The sequence below is a fragment of the Cucumis melo genome, chromosome 5, assembly GCF_025177605.1.
Source record: "Cucumis melo cultivar AY chromosome 5, USDA_Cmelo_AY_1.0, whole genome shotgun sequence".
NCBI classification, from domain to species: domain Eukaryota; kingdom Viridiplantae; phylum Streptophyta; class Magnoliopsida; order Cucurbitales; family Cucurbitaceae; genus Cucumis; species Cucumis melo.
This window is the reverse complement of record NC_066861.1, coordinates 10198060-10222428: the sequence shown is the minus strand read 5'-3', so window position 1 is coordinate 10222428 and position 24369 is coordinate 10198060. Positions and strand designations below refer to the sequence as shown.

Sequence of the window (24369 nt, the reverse complement as noted above, 5' to 3'; positions counted from 1 at the left end):
AGGGGGTGTGACAGTTGTGGACTTTTAGTTATAATCTTTCAAAGAGGAGTCAAGTTTCTGGACGAAATTTAAGAGCTGGGCAATTTTAAAGGTTGGCCGAATTTAAGGGTTGGCAAAGCAAGATGGACTGTTATGATGTCTTTAAGAATTTTAGGTATGAATTGATATTTTATGGAATTAAATGAAATTAACTTCTATTATTACAGGTCAAGAGGAGATCGAGCAAATTTATAAACCAAGGATCTAACGCTTGTATCTGTGAGTGAAAAATGAATTTACTAAGTGATTTCAAAGCATATTCTTAAAAGTCTATGTTTAAAGCAATGAGTTATCTGATTTATGAATGATTTAAATTAAATATTTAAGTTGTTTTATGAATAGTTTTTTAGAGCATGAGATTTTATTAAGGTTATTCAAACATGTTTGTTTCCTGAGAAATGTTTAAGGTTTAAAAGGAAAATAAATTTATCAAGACATGATCATGTTTAAAGGTTTTCTTTACTCAAAAAGGATATGTTTAAAGGGTTGCTTCATGTAAAAGGATTTTTGAATGGGTTTGAAGCTTATGGTTATATAAATGTTTTATCGAATCCAAGATATCTCGAATAGCCCTTGGGGGTAGGTTAAGGGGTGCCAAGGAATTGAGGTAAGGACACTTATCTCCAGGATCAGGATAGGGACGCCTATCTCTCCGGAACAGAGATTAGGGATACCCATCTTTGAGGTTTGGAGTTGATATTGAGATTACTCTACCACCTTTCAAGAGTAGATACTTGGTTACATTGAGGAAAAATAAGGATTTAAGTTACCCTTTCCTAAATGTTTTATCAAGTTTAAAGTATTAATATTATTGTTTATGTTACTATTGTTTAAAATGTTTATGAAAAGTTGTGTAAAAAGGTTTATGAAAAGCTATTTAGAAAACCTATCATTCACTATGCTCGTTTAGTTTGCACTCTTCAAAATATTTTCCATTTCCAAGTAGAGACCAAAATGTCCTTGAAGCCTAAATCGCTGCTACCTGTCTGCTGAAGGATTTTGTTTTACTATCGTATGTTTCTTGTTGTTTGAACTTATATTTAGTTGGTCTTTCGAATTAGGTCAAACTTAGGTTAAAGTTAGCTGAAGTGAGTTTGTTCTTTTAAATATAAGTCAAATTACGTTTGTATAAAACTTATATGAAGTTTGTTTAATGAAAAAGATTTTGTTCAGTTGTGTTTGAAATTTATGTTTTTTAGCTTCCATTTGCATGGTTTTTTTTTTCATTTAAAGATTAAAGGTTAAGGGTCGGCTGGTATCACTTAGGAGGGGAGTGATATTGGTTGACTTTACGCCACTTCTCAAATTTAGTGAGGAGGTGCTATGGGATGGAGTGTGACACTAACAAATATGAGTGACTTGTTGCAATCCATTTATGATATAAGACATTTCACATCAGCATTATCATTTATGCTAGCTGTAGGACATGCACAATACAATTTGTATTTAACTCTCGTTATGATGTTAAAATCCAATGAACTAACCTCTGTCACATTGTATAAGATATGTCGCAATTCACTATATTTTAACGTGGTTGGCATTGTGATACCCTTAAAAAAAACCTCCCTTCTAGGGTTATTCCTTGCGATCCCATCTACCTCATAATCAAAGAACAATTGTTTCTTTGCCATCCACACAAAACAGTAGACAAAAATAAATTAAAATTTCATTTATTTGAAATTTTCGCTACTATTTCTCATTTAAGGCTCAAATTTTTTGTTTGCTTTTGGTTTTCCCATTTCTTTCTCTTGTCCTGACTTTTTGTTTTATATTATCGTTATACATGTCTCGTTACTCTCAAATGGATTGACGAATCTTTCTACATCTTCTTCCTAATTATAGTGTCATTTCTCTCTCTTTCGTCATACTTATTCTATCTGTTACTATTATTTACATCGTAAAAAAACATGATGAATGGGTGGCAACGTTTACTTACTTGAATATGATGATTCACAACGTTTTGATTATACCAAGGCCTCTACTCTGAAGATGAATCCATTTTATGTTATTTATTTTAAATAGTTAGCTTTTTAACACTCATTTTAGTGTTGACGTTCATTGATTTGAAAGAACTACAACTCATACACAAATTTTAGTGTACCAAAATTCCTTTGGGGTTAAAAAAGGGAGGCTATCGATACAAATTTTGCACAAACGTTAAAGTTAAACCTTAAAAAAAAAAAAAAAAACAAAAAAAAACAAAAAAACGAATTAAAGCTCGCGAGGGAAGAAAAATATGTGCACCGTCTAGTTCAATGTTTCAAAACCCAGAAGTAGGGTTCTAGCTTTGTTCAAATTCATAAGAGGGGAGACCGTGCTGCACAGTCCAACAAGAAGGAAGAGCCAACATGGGGCGTAGGATGCCGTTGGCCGGAATGGAAACCTCTGTCATGGCTAACGACTCTGTAGAATTCATTGGCGTTTCTGTCCCTTCTTCCTCATCAAGAGACGCCTCCATTACTTCCGTTGCTTCTCAAGCTACCACCTCATTGACTGAGGACCATGCCTCCTGTGTTGTCGTCGGAGATCCTCCAACCTATCTCATCTGGTATGCTCCTTTCTCCCTCGCACTTCATTGATTCCGTTCTTCGGTGCAAACAAGCCCAATTCCTCTTCCATTCTTCTTCCGCAACAGGAGTATTCGGAAGATTCTACCTCATGTAGTAGAGTTGCTTGAGTTTTCAACTTCTAACGAGTTTCGTAGGATTGGTTTGCGAATTGCCTTTCCTGAAACACTTCACCCGGCCGTGTTTGTTTGCAAAAATGAGGTTAGTTTCCATTTTCCTAGTCTCAACTTTCAGCCTGTTTGAATGTTTCAATGGATTATTAATTGCCGAGGAATGCTGCAGATTAGTTCGTCTATGGGACATCCTTTCTTGATGTATGCAGTGACTTCGTCCGGTTTCGCTTATTGTTTGAAGCTGCGAAATCTGTCCTCATATGTATCCTACTCTGCCATTCCGCTCGATGAGGTTGTGGAGTTTAATCTGCAAACCCATCCGGACAACAAACCCGTAACCAGCGTATCTGCTATATCTGGATGTCTCGTGATAGGGAGAAATGATGGATCAGTTTCATGTTACAAACTTGGGTCGCTTGACCAACATACCCCTGGTATGAGTTTACTTTTCTGTCCATCAAGTAGCTACATTCTGTATTGTTCTTTGTCCAAATGTGATTGTGAAAGTGGGCGAATGGGTTACTACCATACGAATTGGAAGCTTCTTTACCTATTGTAATCTGCCCTAATATGATTGAGAATATGGGCAAATGGCTTACTTTTCATACCATTAGGAAGCTCTTTTATGATCCAGAACCGGGACTTGGCTTAAAAGTTTAAACTGTAGGATGTTCTTTGACAATTGTGAAATACCTTCTTGTTTTACTCTTTCAAAATCGTTATTATTGTTTTACTACTTAGGCTGTGCCACGGGGATGTAAATGCAAACTTTCAGCTATCTCCAATTTGTTTTACTTCTTTACTTTTTGTGCCACGCATATTTAGATTCCTTAAAACTTGTATTACTTTGTTACATTTAAGCAGTATATCTAACGATGACTATTTATTTATCTTCTAGGCTTTGAACATGAACTACGAGATGATTCAGGATTCAATCGTCTGTTGGGTTTCATTTCAAGGTGGGCATTTATGAAATATCATATTATATAGATTTACATTTTACTTTTGAAATTTGCTTACCTTTGTGTCCGATTAAATGATTGGCAATAAGGTTGACATGAACATATTTGAACATGTATTTCTAAAGAACATTATACAAGGATGATAATTAATAAAATTATCATTACTTTAAGGTCTTGTCCAGAAAGGTTGCATTATTTAAGATTGTCAATGGAGGTTTGCATTGTAATTCACATGCTTAAAAGTTAACATTGACAAGCATTTGGAGTAAAGAGTATTTCTTCCCAACAGAAGAGATCTTCAAATTCAGCATTTCTTTTGGCTCTTTAAGGGTTCAAAGATCAATTTTTATCTTGGAGGGAGCCTGCTGTTTTGTCCAAACTGAACTCTTCTCATTTATATTCGTTTTTTGATAGTTACACCAAGTTATAACGAAATTTGTTTTGGTTATGTTGCATTCATTTTCTCTTGTTGGTTTTGTTATTATTATTATTACTTTCTTACTTTTTATTCTCCTAATTGGAGATTGTTATCTTGTAAACTTTTGGTACTTTTTCATCGATCATAGAAAAGTTTATTTCTTGTTGGAAAAAAAATTACTTTGGAAATTTGAGAAGTATTACTTGGTCATTTTCCTTGATTTCTTTGATTTATTATCATTATTTAATAGATTAGAAAATGAACTTTCATTTAATTGAGGAAAAAAAGTTCAGGCAAAGAGGTAAACAAGTAGATATTTCTATGGCAACAAGGTCACGATCCCTATATGTAATGATGTAAATGATAACGACAATTTGGAAGCAATTGTTGGCATCCAATGGGGATCTAAAAAAGAAAATTTGGCATAGGAAGAAATTTGGCATTATTGGCATCCAAGAAAAGGAAATTCTTTAATCCCTTAGTTCTTTGGATGCTGGTGAACTTATTAATGGGCTTGCTACCCATGAATTTAGAGAAGGAGATACTCTAGCTCAACTGGAAGAGTTAATTCTTAAAGAAGAAAAGTTGTGGATACAAAAATGTAAGCTCAAATGAAGTCTGGAAGGGGATGAGAACACAAAATTCTTCCACAATTATGCTAGTGCTTGAATAAAGAACATTATCAAAGAAATCCAAAAGGAGTCTGTATAAAGTATCCTGTATGTCCTGAATGTCCTGAATGAAAGTCGTGTTCTCATAAAATAAAGTATCATGAATGAGGATTTGATTGCAATTGAGTTTGTCTTATTGTCTTTTTTCTCGAATTTATATATGAACATTGGTGGAACCCATTGGTACGACTAATACTTTTAAGGGAATATTGGAAGAACCTTTTTTTTGAGAAAAAAATCAAAGAAGCTATTGATGACTTACCAAATGGTTATACGAGAGAATTTCAGAAAAAGGTTTTGGAACATTGTTAAAGATGATAATCCGAAGGTGTCCCATGACTTTTTTGAAATTGGCATTTTGAATCATTGTGTCAATGAAACCTACATTTGTCTTGTTCCTAGAAAGCTCGAGTATTCAAAGTAGTAGTGTTTTCAAAGCGCGAGGCACACTCTAAGGCGACAAGTTTTCAAATCGCCTGAAAGCGAGAGGCAGCAAAAAGGCGTCACCAGTGTTCTCTCTCTAATTTTCTACCAAAAAATGTGAGAAAATCTAAAAGAGAGGGAAAGTTCAAGATTGATAGTAAGGAATTCTTGGTTGGGTTAGTGGGAAAGACTAGGAAGATTTACATTGAGGAAAGAAATGAAAGGAAATTTGGTAAATTGGAGTTGGACTTTGACACCTTAGCTTGGGTTAGGGATGTCCAACAAGTGCTACTAATGCGAATAATCCCATGGGTTTTTGGTTTTTGGCGAAGAGGTTGGAGTTCGCCATTATTTTCTTTTAGGTGTTGGAAAATGCAAGTGGTAGGTGTGCCATACTATCCCTAAAATCTTTTAAGGGAAGGAAAACACAAATTTTCATACAGGAAGGGAGTAGAGGAAAGGGCTAAAGATCTTTCGCAGGGGAGATTTCAGCTTTGCTTCCAGGATCTAGAATGGCCGACTAGAAGATAGGTTCAGTGTCCCAACTAGTTAAGGCTCTATCGAAGAAAGGGAAAGAACGTTTTCAACCGTCGGTTGCTATTCTTAAGGAAAATAAGAGACCAGAGGGATCTGAATCGAGAAGCACTCAAGGGGTCAGGGATTTGCGTTTGAATGGCAATTGACGGTCATAATTAAGAAATTGAGAGCTTTGTCAAATTGGGGGGACCTTGAAGTAGTTGTTTGAACAGTTTTTGATCGTTTGCTGTGGTTTTAAAATTTTATGTGCAAATCTTGTAGTTGGAAATTGTGGGTCTGATTTAGAAGCCAATGAACTTATTTGGCTTGGATCATTTTCCAGATCTAATGGTTTCTTCTTTCACCCTTGGGATTTCCGTGTGATTGAAGAGGAGAGAAAGCAGGTGTTTGGTGGGGGTGGATTACAGCCCTTGATGTTCCCTCTTTCTTAGAACGAGTGAGTTTATAGAATCTTTGGTGGTCCAGTGTGGAGGTCTTGAAGAAGAAGAACCTTTCTTTAAATCTAATTAGATGAGGTAATTGTGTTTTAAGGCCTTAGGCAACAAGGACGGGTTTGTTTCGGTGTGTTGTGTTGTGAACTATCATGAATTTTATTTTCTGGTGAGAGTTTGCGTTGGTTGGAGCAAAGAAGGTGAGGCTAAAAAAATGTTAGAAGAAGGTACGAGTAAGGGCCCTCCGGTCATTCAGTCTGTCTTTAGGTTAGAATAGGAGGGAAGAAGGAAGTCATGTGATTAATTTGAATTATTTTAAAGGGGTTGGGCTGATTGAGGCCAAGGCCTATAATGAGCACGAAAAGGTGAGAACTGTCTCCGGGAGTCTTTTTGAAGTGGATGTGAAAGTGTCGAAACTTAAGGATTTTGTGGATTATTCTCAAGGGCCTGGGAAAGGGCTCTGTTGAGCAAAGGTAATATAAAAAAAAAGGCCTCTGGTTGCTAGAAGGGAGGCCTAGGAGGTGACACAAGTTAAAGAATCGGGCCTTAGCTCTTTTGAACAAAGATTAGGGTTTGATTTTAAATCCATGACAAAAGCTAAGGATAACCCAGGTTTTTTTGCGAGAAGGGATTGGGGGATAGGTCTTTGGATCTGGGCTTTGAAGAAGGAGAGTCTGAAGATGATTTTAGATCAGACCCATCGATAATTAGCTATTAAGAAGATGAGTCATTTTTATCGATGCCCATGCGTATGAGATGTTTAGGAGGGAAGACAGAAGAACTGGAGATTTTCTCGTCACCGGTGGCCGATAAGCTGACTGAATCTCCGAAACCAACAACGGTTGTTAATGTAGAAAGGGATGTTGGAATGATTTTGGCTCAAGCGGGTTTGTCGAAGTCTACGGATTGCAATTTGAATATTGTGGAAGTGCCTTCAAAGGATGTTGTTTTCATGGGCCAGGCATGTGGGTCTTTTCTCAACACCTATCAGGTGGGTTTCGCGTGCGCTAAGATAGAATAGGTAAGTACCCTTCCTTTGGTTCCTTGTCCTTCAGTGGGTTCGGGTGGGTTTGAGAGAGATGGGGAGTCGTGTCCTCTCAATTTCTATCTCTGGTTCAGTGCAACTTAAATGGGGGGGGGGGGGGGTGGGCAATTGGGAATTGAGTGTTTATATCCTTTTCCTGTGTTTTTGAATCCTTATCCTTAACAAGGAGGTGTGGGTTGTGCCTGTTTATTCTTTGGGAGAGAGGTGACTGATGGTTAATCAAATGGCCCATGTCGTGGTAGTCAGTTCAGGATTTGGTGGGTGCTTCCTCCCAACATTGTCTCTATCAGGGATTCTTATAGTCGCAGGATGCTTTGCCTAGTGAAAATAAAAGAATGGAGGGATGGAGGCGTTAGCTTCGGTGGGTATTAAGAAAGTGGTGGTTAGAGAAGGAAACGCGATGAATGGAATCATTAAGGGGGATGGGAACGGAGGAGGAAATAAAAACAAATGCAGGGAAGGCAACAATAGGATGACTAGGGAGTTAAGTAAATTGGAAAGCTCGGTGAATTATGGGGGTAAGAGAGCCTTTTTAGAGGTAGGGTTTGTGAGGTCTAAATGTTGAAAATCATTTCTTGGAACGTTAGGGGTTTAGAGGGCCAGACTAAAAGGAGGTTTGTGAAGGAAGTGCTTTGCCAAGAGGATCCAAACATAGTCATTTTGATGGAAACCGAAAGAAAAGAATTTTGTAATAAGAGAGTGGCCAATATTTGGAAACGTAGAAGGGTGGAATGGGAGGTGCTTGCAGTTGAGGATTTGTCAGGTTGTATTTTGATGTTGTGGAATTCGAGATTAGAGGAAGACATTCTTTGTCTATGGCTTTCCTGGATGGTGATAGTGAAGAGTTCTGGGTTACTGGGCTTTATGGCCGTTTGAGGATCAGAGGAAGGAATTTGTTTTGGGATGAGTTGGGAGATCTTTTGGTTAATATGGGCCAAGATGGTGTGTGGTGCGTGATTTTAGTGTCGTTCGTTCCCATGATGAGAAAGCTTTTGGTGGAAGATTTACTAGGTCTATAAGATGCTTCAATAAGTTTATTGATGATAGTGGCTTATTTGACCTGCCTATGGATGGAGGCAAATTTACCTAGGCCAATAGTAGGGCGACTATGAGAATTAATATGGTTCTTTTGTCGGAAGCCTGGATAGAGAGGTTTGGGAATCTTAAGGTGTTACGAGGGTCTAGAATCACTTCGGAGCATTGGCCCATTATTTTAAATAATGGTATGCTCAAGTGGGTCCTTTTCCTTTCTGGTTTGAAAGCATGTGGCTTGACCACCCATCCTTCAAAGCAAATATACCAGTGTGGTGAAATGAACGGGTCCAAGGAAGATGGGAAGGTTATCAATTTATGGAAAAGTTGAAATGTTTAAAGGGTAAGCTTAAAGTGTGGAATAGAGAGGTGTTTGGAGAGATTCGGTTGAAATAAAAGGAAGTTATAGCTAGGATCGATGAGATTGACAGTATTTAGTTGGAAGGTACCCTTGAGGCTATAGAAGAGTATATGTCGAAGAAGAAAAAGGAGGGTGTTCCACTAAAACTTGATTTCGAGAAACCGTATGATCATGTGGATTGCGATTTTTTGGACAGAGTGATGATGAAAAAAGGTTTTGGCTATAAATGGAGAATGTGGATATGGGGGTGTAGAAATGTGAAGTACTTGATTCTCATCAATGAATCCCCAAAAGGATCGATAAAAGCAGGGGTTTAAGACAAAGGGATCCTTTGTCCCTTTTTTACTTGTGATGGATGTCTTAGGTCGGCTTATAAATAAAGGGGTTGAAGGAAACATTGTTGAACCTTTTAGGATTGGCAGATATGAAGTAACCTTATCGCATCTGCAATTTGCGGATAATACTATGTTGTTTTGTTTTGGAAAAGAAGAGTCCTTCCTTACTCTCAATCATATGGTGCTTCCTTTAAGGATTTGTTTGGCTTGAAAATCAATAGAAGCAAATGTACCATCTTGGGTATTAATTTGGACGTTTTTAAGTTACAGAGGTGTGCGGAGGTGTTTGATTGTGAGGTTGGTTTCTTCCCGTCGCTTTATCTTGGGCTCCTTCCCTTTGGGGGACAATTTGAAGGCTGTGTCCTTCTGGGACCCCGTTTATGAGAAATTTTGTAAGAGACTGACATTGCTAGAAGAAAGTGTTTTTCTCAAAAGCTGGGTAATCAACTCTAATTTGGTTTGTTTTGAGTGGAATTTTGGTGTATTATATGTCACTTTTCAGGGTCCTAAGTTCAGCTTGTAAAAGTGTGTAGAAGTACATGAGAGATTTCTTTAGGAGGGGGTTGAAGAAGGTCATGGTTCCAATTTGGTGAATTGAGAGAAGGTGGGGCCTCCTGTATATCAAGAGGAGGAGGAGGGGGGGGGGGAGGGGTTAGAGATTGGCAATCTTAGAATCCGCAATAGTGTTGTTGGCTAAGTGGCTTTGGCGCTTTTCTCTTGAAGCAAACTCTTTATGGCATAGGATTGTTGTGAGTAAGCATGGCGCCCATCCCTTTGACTTGACGTCGAAAGGGGTTAAAGGCACATTTCGAAATCTCTGGAAGGATATTTCCTTTGAGCTTCCCACATTCTCTTGGTTTACTCGTTGCTTCATGGGGGATGGTAAGGACGTTTCTAGGAGGATTAGTTGGTGGGGGAGAATTCCCTTGGTTCTTTATTTCCTCATCCTTATCATTTATCCTCGTTCAGAAACTGCATGGTCTCGGATTCTCTGTTTAGCTTGGAGAACCAAGTGCTTTTTCATTTGGGTTCCGTCATAATTTGATTGATAGAGAAGTTACGGAGGTGACCTCTCTTCTTTCTTTGCTTGAGGGGTGTAATTTTAGGGAGTGGAGACAGAATGTTTGTGTTTGGAATCCTAGTCCTAGTAGGGGTTTCACGTGTAAATTCTTGTTTAGTCTTTTGTTAGATCCTTGTCCTACTGAGTCAGTTTTTGATGTGGTCTAAAGAGCTAAGGTTTCCAAGAAAGTTAGGTTCTTTGTCTAGCAAGTCTTGCTTGGTCATGTTAACACTGTGGATAGGCTTGTTAGGAAGAGAAATTCGCTTGTTGGCTCTTTTTGCTGCATGCTTTGTCGGAAGGCGGAGGAAGATCTTAACCATCTCTTTCGGGACTACCATTATGCAACTGGAGCTCTTTTCTGCAGGAGTTCGATGTCAGTTTTGCTGGTTCTAGGAGTGTCAAAGCGATGATTGAGGAGTTCTTTCTCCATCTGCCCTTCAAAGATCTGGGGTTTTTTATTCCTGGCTGGGGTGTGTGCTATTATTTGGCACATTTGGGGTGAGAGGAACGATCGAGTTTTTAGGGATAGGGAGAGGGAGCAAAGTGAAATCTGGCCAGGCCAGATTTCACTTGTCCCTTTGGACTTTGATTTTGAAACTTTTTTGTAATTATTCTATAGGTAATATTTTACTTAGTTGATCTACCTTTTGCTAGTTGGGGTGTTTTGGTGGGGTGGTTTTTTTTTTTGTATGTTCTTGTATTCTTTCGTTCTTTCTCAATGAAAATAGTTTGTTTCATAAAAAAAAAATAAAAAAAATAAAAAAGGTGCCGCCAAGGTGCATTTTATAAATAACGAACAAATATTATTTAGAATACTTACACATTAAAATAAAGTACTCAAATAAGGCTATAAGCATAAATATTTTACAAAGTTATTTAATTTAATTGGAAGCCCTTTTTGTAGAGGGCTTGTTTGTTTTATATGCCCTTGTATTCTTTCAGTCTTTTCCATGAAAGTTGTTTCTTTGATGAAGAGAACACATCTCTCTTTTTTTCAATTGTAAAACACGTGGAAAAATCAAAGCTTATGGGAGGGAAGGCAAGATTATCAAATTTCTCCTTGTGCTTTTGTTCTTGTGGCTGATGTTCTCAGTGGTGTAAGAAGAATATGAGTTCATTGGATAATTAATTAATATTCTAGGTTAATTCCCTCTTTACGCCCGCATGTGATAAAATCTATAAATAGGAGTCTTCCCCTCTTGTATCATCATTCATTTCAGCAAAAAGATTTACAATCTTGGTTCTTGAAAAATTACTTCTTTAGGCTACTTAGGGATAATCAGTATGTGGATATGCTTAGATCACATTCATTTGAAGAAAATATGAAAATTTCGCTTGAGCTTGTTTATATTGCAGAATTAATTTATGGTGCTGTGAAAAGATTAAGATTGCTTTAGTTGGTTGGTTGGCACAAAAGGAGTGCTGTGAAAAGATTGAAGCCTCAGTTGCTGACTTTTGAGTACAAGGATGGGCTGGATTCTTATTGATGTAAACTTAAAGAATAAAGATGCATTAAAATTTTAGTTTGCCGTTTTTGAGAAAGCAAGGAAGAGAAAGTGGGAAGAAGTCATCGAAGTCCTTGGATAATCTCTCTTGGGCTTGGTTCAAGTTGAAATTTGGCTCCCTTCAATCTTGTTTGAGAATTTTGAATGTTGAAGTGATGCTGGATTTTCAGAATCTCTTGTCAGTGGTAGGGGGTAAAAGAGTTGTTGAAAGGACTGTTTCTAAAAGATGGTCATTGGAAGCTTTAGGAGATCATGTCTCTGCTCTTAGTTGGTTTGCCCTTAAGAGCACATTCACATTAGTTGTGGTGCAGTCAAAGCTATTTTTCATACATTGGTTTGAAAGGATTCAGTGTATTTTTGAAGACAAGTCACTTCACTGTTTAGGCCGTTTTGAGATTGCTCGAGTCAAAGCCTCCTTTTGGTGTTCTCTTTGCATTCTTTTTATTAGACTATTCAATTCAAGTCATTAGTTTAAAATGGTGTGCTTTGTTTCTTCTTCTTCTATTACTTAGCATGTAATCTTTGCAAAGTGTTCTTTGTAGTTGATTTCATCTCTTGTTAGTTATATTTTCTTTTTGTCTTCTTTATTGTATTTTGAGCAGTAGTCTCATTCCATTATTTCAATGGAGAGGCTTGTTGGTTGTTTCCGTGTGAAAAAAAATAAATTGTTGTATTTATTGCTGAATCTTTTGTTCTTATCCTTTTTTTCCTTTGTCAAAATGATAGCGTTGCTTCTCATGAATTAATGATAACTTGGTTTCTCATTAAAAGAAAATTACAGCATGGCTTCTTTATAAAAAAATGATAGCTCGGGTTTATGCAGGGTCAAGTTGGCAGGAGCTGTGCAAGATATGGTAATATCTGAGGTCTGTGGAAGACAATTTCTGTTTGTTCTTCATTCTGACGGAAACTTACGAGTGTGGGATCTTTCATGTCATAGTAGGGTACTTAATCACTCTATGAATATTGCAACTATGGCAGGTACTTTCTATTAGCCACAACATCATTAGATCAATAAGTTTTGTTTGTCCCTCTCGGAAGAAGATATGAGTGATTTGGATCCACATTTGGTCTTGAAATGGAGAAATAGTGAATTGACAAGTATAGTTTTCTTAAGTATATGACCTCAATTAAATTGTGTTCTAGACATCCCTAAGCCAATGAAAGATAAGAACATTCCAGCACAAAGTAATTTAAACAACTTGGAAATGAGGTGCTTGATTTCCAATTGGCTAAATTTGAGCCACCTTCATTACCTATTCCTTTCTGTAATAGATTCCCATTAATCTTGACAAGACGATATCAAGTAAAGTAGGCCAAGAGAAAAGTGACAAATAAAATTTTATCTTCGAGAGACTTTTTGGTGTATGTGCATCTAGTAACATTAGCCCATCTTAAAAGACACTTAGCTTAAAAGTAGTAATGTTAGGCTTGTATGATACAAGAGCTATAGTGTTATATCATTTGAAGTGTGAACCGAAATGGAAGGGAGCTCCTTCAAGAATGAACTCGCTTTTGAATTGAATATTGAATGAATAGTGCATTTCCAAAATTTGAATTGTTTGAAATAATCTTGAATATTAAGACATGAAGGAAATTTCCAAAAAAATTCAATTGAAATGGAACTTGACATCAAATGAACTTTATGACGTTGCTTTACTTCCCTTTCTTTTTTGGTTTTAGAAGCAAGGTTTGCTAGGTTGTGGGTGGGTCAAGCTAACACCGATAAGAGTACAATTTCTCTGGCGATTCTCTATAAACACCCGGTACTTTCTCATTTAGTTTCTCTATTTTAAATTAGTTTCCATTTAATTTCTGTGGATTTTCTTTTTTGGTGTCGATTAACATAATATTTCCAACTCTTGCACAATTAATCTATTTTCTAAAATGATTTATAGTTTATGGAGTTAAAAAAATTTGGTGCAATGTTTTAGTGTTCCTCAAAACTTGTACAATTAATCTATTTTCGTCAAAGAGTTATAATTTATAATGTTGTCTTTAATACATGGGAAAATGAAAGACGTGTACGAATGGACCTTTTTTTATTTTTAGTTTTTTTTTTTTGTAAAAAGTGAAGCTTCGGTTAAGAATAAAGGAGGAGCCCAATTAAATATGAACTTGATTGTTGGGTATAGTTATATGCTTAATTAACTTTCAATGTCAGTGGCTGTATATAAACATAGAAAGGTAAAAAAGAAAAAACTCCGAAAGTGATGATTTCTTCGATCAATTAAGTCATTTCTATTATTCTACTCTTTTTAAAAATTAACTCATTCCTATTAGTAGATTACTGTTTTGCATGTTTTTGTAGTAAAATTTTATTCTTAATCCCACCACCTCCCCATTTATCTACTAATATTTACATAAATGTGAAGGAGGATCTTAGCTTGGAGACGATCTATATATATAGCTTACGTTTTAGTTGGGGAGATAGGGTCAGCCTATTGTTGGAGCCTTCAACACACAGTATTCCATTGAATCAGGTAGTTGAAAATTAAAGGACATCGCATTTAATTTTGAGTTTGATGACTTCTTAAATTTTGTTAAATTGAGATGATTTTTGAGCTTGACAGTCATTACTCCAATTTTCACTAGGGTGGATGTCTCGATGTAAAACTTGCTTACGATAAGATATGGGTCTTAAAGGACAACGCATTGATCTTTCTCGACTTGTTAGCTTCTAATGGTCATTCGTAAGTTTATCTGGCCGCCTTATTTTTATTTATTTAATTTTGGTTTTTTTTTTTTTTTTTTTTTTGATAAGAAATAAATAATTGTATTCACGAACACGAAAGAAAACAGCCTAAGGGTGAGGGTTGAGAAAACCCTCCCCAAAAAATGATAGTAGATAAGGTCTTCCAGTTGTTAAAATTCATAGAAAAGTCGTAATTACAAAAGTATTTGGTGTAATTAATACACCTCCAAGAAGTTGTGTTTTTTTTTTTAAATGGTAAAGAGTCTCTTCGTTAATAAAATGAGATGAGACTAATGGTCAAAGTACAAGAAAGTTGTACAAAAAGCTAGAAATTCTAAGGGACAACCAATTTGGAATCCATATACACAATCAAACAAAATTGGACCCAAGAGCTTCATAAACACCAAACAAGGCAGAAAAACAAACGAAACAACTGAATTAAAAACAATACAAATGAAATGTTAGGAAAGGAACAAAAGTGCACCAAAAAATCAGAATCATGAAAGAGGTAATCTTTGAAAAGCTTGGAGGAGATGCATCTCAAGGGGATGAACCGAAAGAGCTTAGCTACCACAAAACCAACCAAAGAACAATTGTTTCATGAAAAATTCATTAACAACACGGGCTGCCCAACTCCCCTCTCCTCCTCCACCCTCCTCCCCGATTAGCCAGCCTTTCCAACGAGCTCCATTCTCCTCAACATGGAGATTGTTAGTTGCAAAGTTAATCGATCACACTACTGCATTTGGAATGAGAAATGATAGCTACATTATTGAAGACGTGGAAGCCAACAAATTCATATCAATCTCTGAAACTCAACTCTGATGGATCCAACTTACATTTTATGCTCTCCTTAAGAACCCAGTAGAACGTTTCTTCAAGAAAGCTATTGATATTGACAGAAGCCGAATGAAGATCTCCAAGTTTCAAGCTAATTTGGGTTGGATCCTTAGCTGTGACCTTTGGTCTTACTCAAGAGGTCACTTCGCCCTTTGAGTTTGCTTCGGAGTTAACAAGCAAGGTTGGTCATCCTTCTGCAAAATGCTAGAAAAGTTTGTTGATATAGTTGATTATTCCAGCTGGTTTTTAGACAACTCATCCAAAGTTCCCCTCCGACCACTAGTGGAAAAGCCAAGTTATGTTGAGATGGTTAAGTCTAGAAACTTCAATAAAACAGTACCAAGGCCTGGAAAAATAGAACCCAGTAAGATTTCCAATTATCAAGGTAAACTTCACGATTCCAGCTGTCATCCCTCCCCGATTCAAAAGAAATGGTTAATTAAGAACCATGAAGTGGCCAAGATCAATTTTGATAACCTATGGATCATATTGAAACTTTTTGCTTCCGATGACTAGAGAATGATTTGTAAGATACTGGAAAAGGACTTTCAAACCAAACCTCTTTGTGATGACAATGCTCTTATCAGTCTTGATCAAGGCTCCCTCAGTAATCTCATCAACACGAAAGGAAAATGGCAGGCATGGGGAAATTTCCATCTTAAATTTGAAAAATGGGAGAACTTGAAACACAACAGACCACTCTTGTTGAAAGGATATGGCGGATGGCTTAAAGGTGAATAATCTTTCGCTTGATTTGTAGAAGTATTTTTGAGGCAATTGAAGATCATTTTGGTGGTCTTAGAGAAATAGCCACATAAACCTTGAATTGGTGAAGCTTGAATTCTGGTCAAGAAGAACTAGACCAAAAGAGGGAAAACATCTTTTTACACTTTGTTGTTTTGAATTTTTAAACCCCCCAATTTTCAGAAAAGCCCCCCGCCAAGAATAAGAGAAGTCTTTTATGATGAAGGCTTTGATATCTCCTCCTTCCCACCAATTCTAAATGTCCCAAAAGCTGTATTTGCAACCCTACCAATGAACAGATGTCCATTTGAATCTCTGAAGCATTTTCTGGCCACTTCACCGATGCCGGAGAAGATGACAGGATCCGGCAAACAGGTACAACCGACTCCATTGGGCGGGAACCTGAACAGTCCCCTATTTAAGTTAATGACATCCCTAATGATCATAGCTGTCTTAAAAAGCAACTGGGCCCATGGGTGTAAACAAATTCCCATTAATTCGGCTGCTGAACATCTAATGAGAGAGAAAAAAGGATAAAGCCTCTTTAATTACCATTATGAATAATTATGATTATATCCTCCAAAGTAATTAAAGAAAACTTTTCCCCTCCCACCCAACGACTCTCTCCAAATCCGGCCATATCTCCTTCACTCTCTTCAGTTTCTGGATTCTGCAAAAGGCTTAAATCAGCAAAAGGCAGTAAATCATTTCAAGCTCCGAAAATCCTCAAGCATTATATCCGGAAGCAAACATCCTTTAACAACTTATGGACAACCTTATTAAAATTTGAGTTGAATGGTGGATGTGCTCTCAAAGTTCCACTTTCAGCCCATTCTCGGATTCACCGTTCTGAGCCATCTATTTCAGAAATTAATACAGACCTTTTGGAGGTATGCAACTCCAAAATTCAGATCTCTAGTTGCCCCACCAGGGGTCAGTAAACTCAGTTTCTCCTACCAAGCATTTCAATTATTTGAAACTTCTCAACTCTAACACTAAAGTAAATTTGATGCGAGGCTCCCCTTGTCTTGCTGCCAATTCCTCTGAAAAGCTTCCCACCGAGGCCTTGGATTCTCCATTTAATGTCAGCAGTGAGGAGGAGTCTTTGGGTTTCCTTAATGGTTTTGATCACAAGTGTAGTGCCGAAATTAAAGGGGCAGACCTCACTGCCTTATTTGATGAAGCCGTCACCCATCCTCTCAAAGTACCCTCGGAATTGCGTAAGGATCTGCTGTCCTTATAGTTAATGATTGTGGCATCATCTTGGTTTAAAAGGACACCTTAGGTTTACCTTCTCTCATCCAGCCCCATGAAGATAATTTGTTGGAACACTAGGGGCCTTAATGACATTACAAAATGGGCAGCCCTGAAAAAGTTCATTAAGGATTATAATCTGTATATTGTCATGATCCAAGAATCTAAAATGGAAGCCATCAATTCTGTCTTTACAATCACTTTGGAGCTATAGAGACATCGATTGGGAATTTGTGGAATCAGTAGGGCTTCTGGAGGGATCCTAACTATGTGGGACAGCAGCTTAATTTCAGTTATTGAGGTAATTAAAGGGCATTTCTCCTTATCAATAAAATGCCTCTCCTTATGTAAGTAGAAATTCTGGATTACTAATGCGTATGGGCCCTGCGGGTACAGAGAAAGAATGCTGATTTGGCCCAAATTGTCCTCCCTTACTCTATGCTCAGCTGAGGGCATGGTGTTTAGGTGGTGACTTTAACATCACTAAATGGGCTTATGAGCGATTTTCTCTCGGCAGAAGCACAAGTGGTATGCATCTATTTAACAAATTCATTGAAGCAGCCAACCTCACGGAATTACCTTTGCAAAATGGGAGGTTCACATGGTCCAAGGGATGGTGGCTCCCCTTCCAGATCATTGTTAGATAGGCTCTTCATTATCAAGGATTGGGATCACCTTCTTGAAAACTCCCGGGCCAACCCTTTGTTTGTCTCCAAGCATTTGCGCACTGTGTAAAGGAGAAGAGAGACATTCAGCACATCCTCTTTGAGTGCAGTTATGCTAAAATTGCTTGTCTTCTTTCTTTTAGTTTTTTGGACAACTGGGTTGTTGAAAAAACACATCCGCAAGCAATGTTTTTTGGATTTTGGTAGGGCCAAAGTTTAAAAAGAATCAGCAAATTCTTTGCAGCAATAGGTGAACGCAGTCCATGCTGATTTGTGGTTTGAAAAAAATCAAAGTCTCTTCCAAGATAAGGAAACTTCTTGGTTTACTAGATTTGAAGCAGCTCGATTGAATGCATCCCTTTGGTCCTCTCTCTCCATGGCTTTTGCTTATTATTCAAGTCATGATATTAGTTTAAATTGGAGTGCTCTTAATCCGATGATTAAATCTCTTGACTGCAAAAGTGGCAAAGATTACTTTTCCTCTACCACTTTTCATAGTCTTGTCATATTGGCCAAGTCTGTATTGTTTTAAGCCTTTTATTCAAATTCTTTTGTTACTGGTTTTTGGGGAGGACTTTATTATGTAATCAGTATTATGTAATTATATGAGCTAGGGGGTGTCAATATAGTTGAGATGTCCAGATGCACCTCCTGATCCACAGCTTTATGCTTATTGTTTCCAAGTGTACTTTGAGCATTAGTCTCATATAATTTTCTTAATAAAGACTTGTTTCTTGTTCAAAAAAAGAAAAAAAATAAAAGGAAAAAAGTAAAGCATTTTGGACAACATCTGGGTTCTTCAATAGATTCAATCTCACCGAAATTAAGATAAAAATTTCCTCGAACTTCATTCATCAATTGGGTTGTTGCGGGCAAAAATCCACTGAAATTTGTCACTTGAATTCTGGCTTCAGAGCTATTAGTCAAATTCAAAGTGATACTGATTTCAGAGGAGAGAAATTTTCACTTTAATTTGGAACAACTTTTTATCATCTATTTTGGATGGAAACCTTCATCATATTTGTAAAGTGATACTGTCGATGAAAGTGTTTGTCATTCTCAACAGCTAGAGTGATGTGGTCTAAATATGATTTGTTTAGTTTATGCTAATTTCTGCATTTTCATCTGATAGGGCAGAAGCACAATGCTACGCTTTGCAAGAAGAGTTTGTTGCTGACCAATTATTTCAGAGCGCTGATTATTCTTCTGATGCAGTTCTTTGGATTACTCATTCAATATTTTCTTCCGCAAAGGTAAAATCTCATTAGTACCTTATTATTATTATCATTTGAAAATCCAAAGTTTTCTTGTGTGTTGTTGAAACTTGAATGGCATTCTCTCCCTTTTTATCAGCTTAGATACGTGAGACATCTGGGCGCACCTTTTTATTATTTTTATTTTTTATTTTTTGAAAGGAAACATAACTTTTCGTTGATACAATTTAAAGAGACTAATGTTCAAAATACAAGGAAACAAAATATTAAAGAAAGCATACATAATCACACTAGGACCCATCCTAATAACAAAGATTAGATACAAAAATAAACGCTCCCATTTCAGAAAAGACATCTTGGATAGGGAAATTCACAAAAAGCTTAGAAAGAGAACACCGAGATGAAGTATTGATCCTTTTAACTTCAAAATGATCTATCAATTGAAGAGATTTACATGGAAAATCCCTTAACCATCTGATAAACATTCCCATTTCCTGTTTCCTATTTTTTGTTCCCTGTTTCTCGTTCCTTGTTTCTTCTTTTTTAGAATAAGAAACGAGACTATGTTGGATAACTATTCCTGTTTTCTGTTTCTTGAAAAGAGATTATTGAAAAAAGTAACAGAAACAGAAATTTGTTTGATAATCATTTCTTGTTTTTCGTTTGTTGTGTTATTTTTTCTAACATTTTCACTTATTTTTTTAGTTTAAATATAATTTAATTATGTATAGAATAAAAAATATATAGAATTCAATAAAATATAAAAAAACAACTATAAAACATTACCATTATCAAATACATATAAATCCCATTACAAAACTAATAACTATAATACAATAGTTTTTATTAATCATATATTGTTAAAAGTTGAGTTGAAATATTATTTCTCATTCAATTTATCATATACCATTAGAAGTTGAGTTGAAATATTATTTCTCATTTATCATATACTGTTAAAAGTTGAGTTGAAATATTATTTCTCATTCAATTTATTTCTTGGAAATGATGTTGATTTAAATTCAACTCAATTATATCAATTATATTATTATGTAAATATTGTGGTTGTAAAATTAAAATATTAAAGATAACCTCGATAATTATCTAGTTAAAAAATTTATATAATCTAAAATTCTTACTAATTTCAATGATACTAAAAATAATAAATAGAAATTTAAAATAACATATAAACATGCATATTACAAGCATATTATAGAATTTAAAATTTAATATTAAGAGAACATTTAAAATAAACATATTCACAATTTAAATTTGGAAGTTCAAAATAATATATAAATTTAAATATTGAACAGTTTAAAATTCAAAATTAAATTAAGCATATAAATATAAAAAATTAGTAAATATAGCTAAATAGAAAAGAAATTATAAAATTAGATCTAAAATTCGAAAATTAAATAATTCATTAAGTTAAATATTAAAAATTCAAAAGTCAAAATCAAATTGAACATATAATTATGAAAAATTTAGGGAAGAAAAAAATAAAAACAAATTAAAGAAATATTAAACATACATATGAAAGATTAATAAAGAAAGAAAAAAATTAAATTAAGAAATATTACATATAAATATTAGAAATTAATAAAGGAAGGAAAAAAAATAATACAAGTTGAGAAATATAAAAAAAGAAAGAAAAAAAGTCATCAAAGTTGGGAATTGAACCCAAGATCTTTAGGTCAAAAGTAGATATATGGGAATTGAACCCAAGATCTTTAGGTCAAAAGTAGATATATGCATGACTCCCAACCAATGAACCAATTAGAGATTTTAAAACATGATAGAAATATAATCAAATAAAATTGGAATAGAATTGAGAGAATAGTTCCTCTTAATTTATTTATTTTTACCCAATTTTTAGGAACGTTCCTTAAATTTTGGGAATGAGAAACGGGAATGATTATCAAACATGTTTGTTTCTTAAAAAATGAGAACCAGGAAACAGAAACTTATCAAACGGGCCTTTAATTCTCTTGAACACCATGGAGAAGTTTGATGACCAGCTGAATCAAAACTGAATTTTTCATGAGATAAGCTGATACACATCCATTGATTGTAAATCAAGAACAATCGATTCAAGGTCTGGAATCAAAGGGTCAACACTAAAGTATGGATAATGCTGAACAGGCTTTTCAACTGTTCCTCGGTTTTACAACTGAAACTTCCCTCTCACAGCTTATCTCCAAAACATTTGTCCTAATGTTTGCAGGATTCTGAAGATTTACAGCATCTGTTTTCTAAGGAACAGTTTTCTAAGTGTTCCTTCGCAGAAAATTGTTGGCTTGATCTCTTAGGATGTTTCATCATCAGTTGGGCTTTTGATTCTGGATTCAAGAAAAATGTAGTGCAGCTTCTAATTGCCCCAATTTTAAAGAAAAATCAAGATTGTTATGGTCAAACGCTATTAAGGCCCTTCTTTCATAATTTTGGTTTTTGTGAAATCAAAGAATTTTCCAAAAAAAGGCCTCCAATTGGATGATTAGATTGGAATGTGCTAAAATGAACCCATCCTCTTGGTGCTCCTTAGCTAAAGCTTGTGAAGCGTACTCCATCCAAGACATTAGCCTTAACCGGAGGTGTTCATCTTTGATAAGATAATATCATGCTTCTTGTAGTCTTGTTTAGATGTATTTTTTCACTCTAGTCGCCCTTGTTATTTTGTATTTTGATCTATGTTCGGAAGTGATGAAGGTGCTATGGGGTGTCAATCTAGTTGAGATATTCGGGTGCACTTACTGATCCTTAATGGCTTACATCTTGTACCTTTGTTGTACTCAACTCAACATAATGTTGTCTATTCATATTATTAATGAAGTGACTTGTTTCATTTTTTGTAGAAAGAAAAAATGTTTGGAATCAAAGGCCTCAAGAATGAAGAGGGGGTATTTGTTTGATTATATACTTTTCCATAATCTTATGCCTCAGTCTCGAGTGAAGAGAAATGCCATTCTCTAAGAAGTGGAATCAATGGATGCTTAAAGTTAACTATCATGGGTTGACTTAATTGTAAAAAGGGAGACATAGTTATGATAGCTAACTAAGAGGTCATGTGTTCAATCCATAATAGTCACCTACCTAGGAATTAATTTCCTATGAGTTTTCTTGACACCCGAATGTTGTATGGTCATGTGAGTTGAGATCAGTCGAGGTGTGGATAAGCTGTCTCGGACACTAACGGATATTAAAGAAAAAAGGATGTTTAAAGTTGAAGAACAAAATGGATGAAAAATTACCACAATCAAATGGAGAGTCCTTTATCAATTTGAATCATATGGCTGCTTTTCTTGAGAATTGAGATGACCTCAGGCCTTAACACATAGTCAAATATCAAATTTTGGGCATTAATTACGACTTTTTCAAAATTGAGAGGTAGGCCAACCATGTGGCTTGCGAGGTTGGGGTCTTCCCTTCATTCTATTTGGGTCCTTGGGCATTTCTCCTTGAGATTTTTGGAGACTCAATTTTTCCGTTTGGTCCCAAGTGGCCTCCTTATTTAAGTTTTGTCTCTCTTTGGAGTTGTGTCTCGGACTGAAAAGGAAATGGATAAGTTTACGAGGGGTGAATGAAGGGAAGAGTTTCACTTGGTGTGTTGGGAGGTGTTCTCTAGGCTTGTGGACTTGGGGTTTAGGTAGTTGGAATGTTAGCACAAAAAACACAACCCTGTTGGCTAGATGGCCTGGTTATTTTATCATAAAGCCAGTGGCCTTTGGCAAAAAGTTATTGTTAGCAAATACAAGCTTGATTCCTATGAATGAATTGGTGAAGGGTTAAAGAGCACCTCTAGAAATTCATGGAAAGTAATTGCACCTGACTTCTCATGAAGTTGGGATATCTATTATCGGAAAGAGAAAGACAAGTGGTTAGGGCCTCTTCATTAATAAATGAAATGAGACTAATGCTCAAAGTATTGGAGAAATATACTAAGGGAAAAAGGAGCGAAGATGGTACCCTAGGATGACACTCACTTAGCGCTTGCAACAAGCTGAACATTTGATCAACGTTTAAAGCACTTCCCAAGCTAAAAATTATAACTTCCAAAGATTACATCATAAGACCAAAAACAAAGAAAAAATACAAAATCAGCCACTAAATTAGAACAAGAACAAAACAGGATAACTTGAGAACATCTGATCCACGAATCCAGCTGCTGGATTATCTCTCAACCCCAGAGATTGAATCTTCTTTCGGAACTGACCCCTGGAAAAAGTCTTCAGTTACCCTTGAATTTCAAGAATTTTCATCATGTCCAACTTCTACAGACTAGCCATGATTATTGTGAGCTAAGAATCAAGTTTCTCCTCCTTTTTGCTGCTGAAAACTTATGAAAGAAAAACCTGTACTTTCAAACCCCATCTTTAGCCTGATAAATTTAGTTTCTGCATCATATTTTTTTTCCTATAATCGGAGTCTATCTCCTTCGAAGAAACTTCATCAGCCACATTATCTTTCCGAATGCATTGACATTCTTTTTTTTTTTTTTTTTTGGCTAAGTCTCCCAGCCCCCGATTGAATCAAGAGGGAATTTTCTACTGGCCAATCGCAGAAGAAACGTTCTACCCCAAGCATATGCCTTGAATTGTTAAGCAAAAATGATATCACAAGCCTCAATTATTGAATGCAAGTGCTGTGGAATTTCATCTTTATTTTTTTATGAAATGAAGACGAGCCTCTTCATTAATAATGAAAGAAAGACTAACGCTCAAAGTACAAGAGAATTATATAGAACGGAAAACGGCTAAAACAGATACAAACAATGACCAAAACAAAGACAGGAATAACAGCGAGTTAATCAAAATCCTAGAACAACAAATGGAATCTAGAATGTAGACTAGGTACAAAGTAATTAAAACAAATTGTCAAAAGGAATCCAAAGAAAACTGACAACTTGTCCACGAGAAGATTTGAGATAAGTGAAGAGGGAATGCCAAGAGCACAAACAACCAGCTTACTGAATCTTCACTAATATGAAACCACAAAACTGCTGAAGAACAATAGTTGTTCAACTGGTTGGAAACATTCCTAGAGCCTTGCTTCTTCATCGAGTCTAGGGAGACTACCAGTTCTGAATTAAGGGTGCGTTTGGGGGAGGGAAAGAGTTATGGGGGAAAGGATTATGATAATCCTAGTGTTATGATAATATGTGTTTGGGGGAGAGATTATGATAGTAGTGTTATAATATGTGTTTGGGGGAAGGATTATGATTGTAGTAATTTAAAAAATAATAATAGAATGGGTTATTTAGGTAGGGTAATGTAGGGTTGTAAGAAAGTAAAAATAGGATAAGATAGGGTTATTTAGGGATTAGGATTATTTATCATATTCCACGGTTTGGCCCAATTTCCTAATCCTTTTCCCCCTAAAACCCCACCCCAAACACACCCTAAGTGTTTAAGAGACTTGACTCCCAATCTCTTTATTTGCAACCTTCAAACCACACAATGTAGCC

At 35.9% G+C, this 24369-nt stretch overlaps 1 protein-coding gene across 6 annotated transcripts in view; it reads left to right on the top strand.

Moving 5' to 3' along the window:
• The first annotated feature begins 2153 nt into the window (after positions 1-2153).
• LOC103496931 (nuclear pore complex protein NUP160) overlaps positions 2154-24369 on the top strand; it is a 45659-nt gene continuing 23443 nt past the window's right edge. The window contains exons 1-9 of one of the 6 annotated variants that reach the window (XM_008458973.3): positions 2154-2587; positions 2675-2807; positions 2889-3153; positions 3618-3678; positions 12323-12480; positions 13183-13265; positions 13875-13982; positions 14095-14192; positions 18830-18950. In XM_008458973.3, the coding sequence (XP_008457195.1) occupies positions 2388-2587; positions 2675-2807; positions 2889-3153; positions 3618-3678; positions 12323-12480; positions 13183-13265; positions 13875-13982; positions 14095-14192; positions 18830-18950 (1227 nt within the window). In that variant the 5' untranslated portion in view covers positions 2154-2387. The remainder of the gene's footprint in view (positions 2588-2674; positions 2808-2888; positions 3154-3617; positions 3679-12322; positions 12481-13182; positions 13266-13874; positions 13983-14094; positions 14193-18829; positions 18951-24369) is intronic. The other 5 variants (XM_008458975.3, XM_008458971.3, XM_051084451.1 and 2 more) reach the window with 5 other exon arrangements.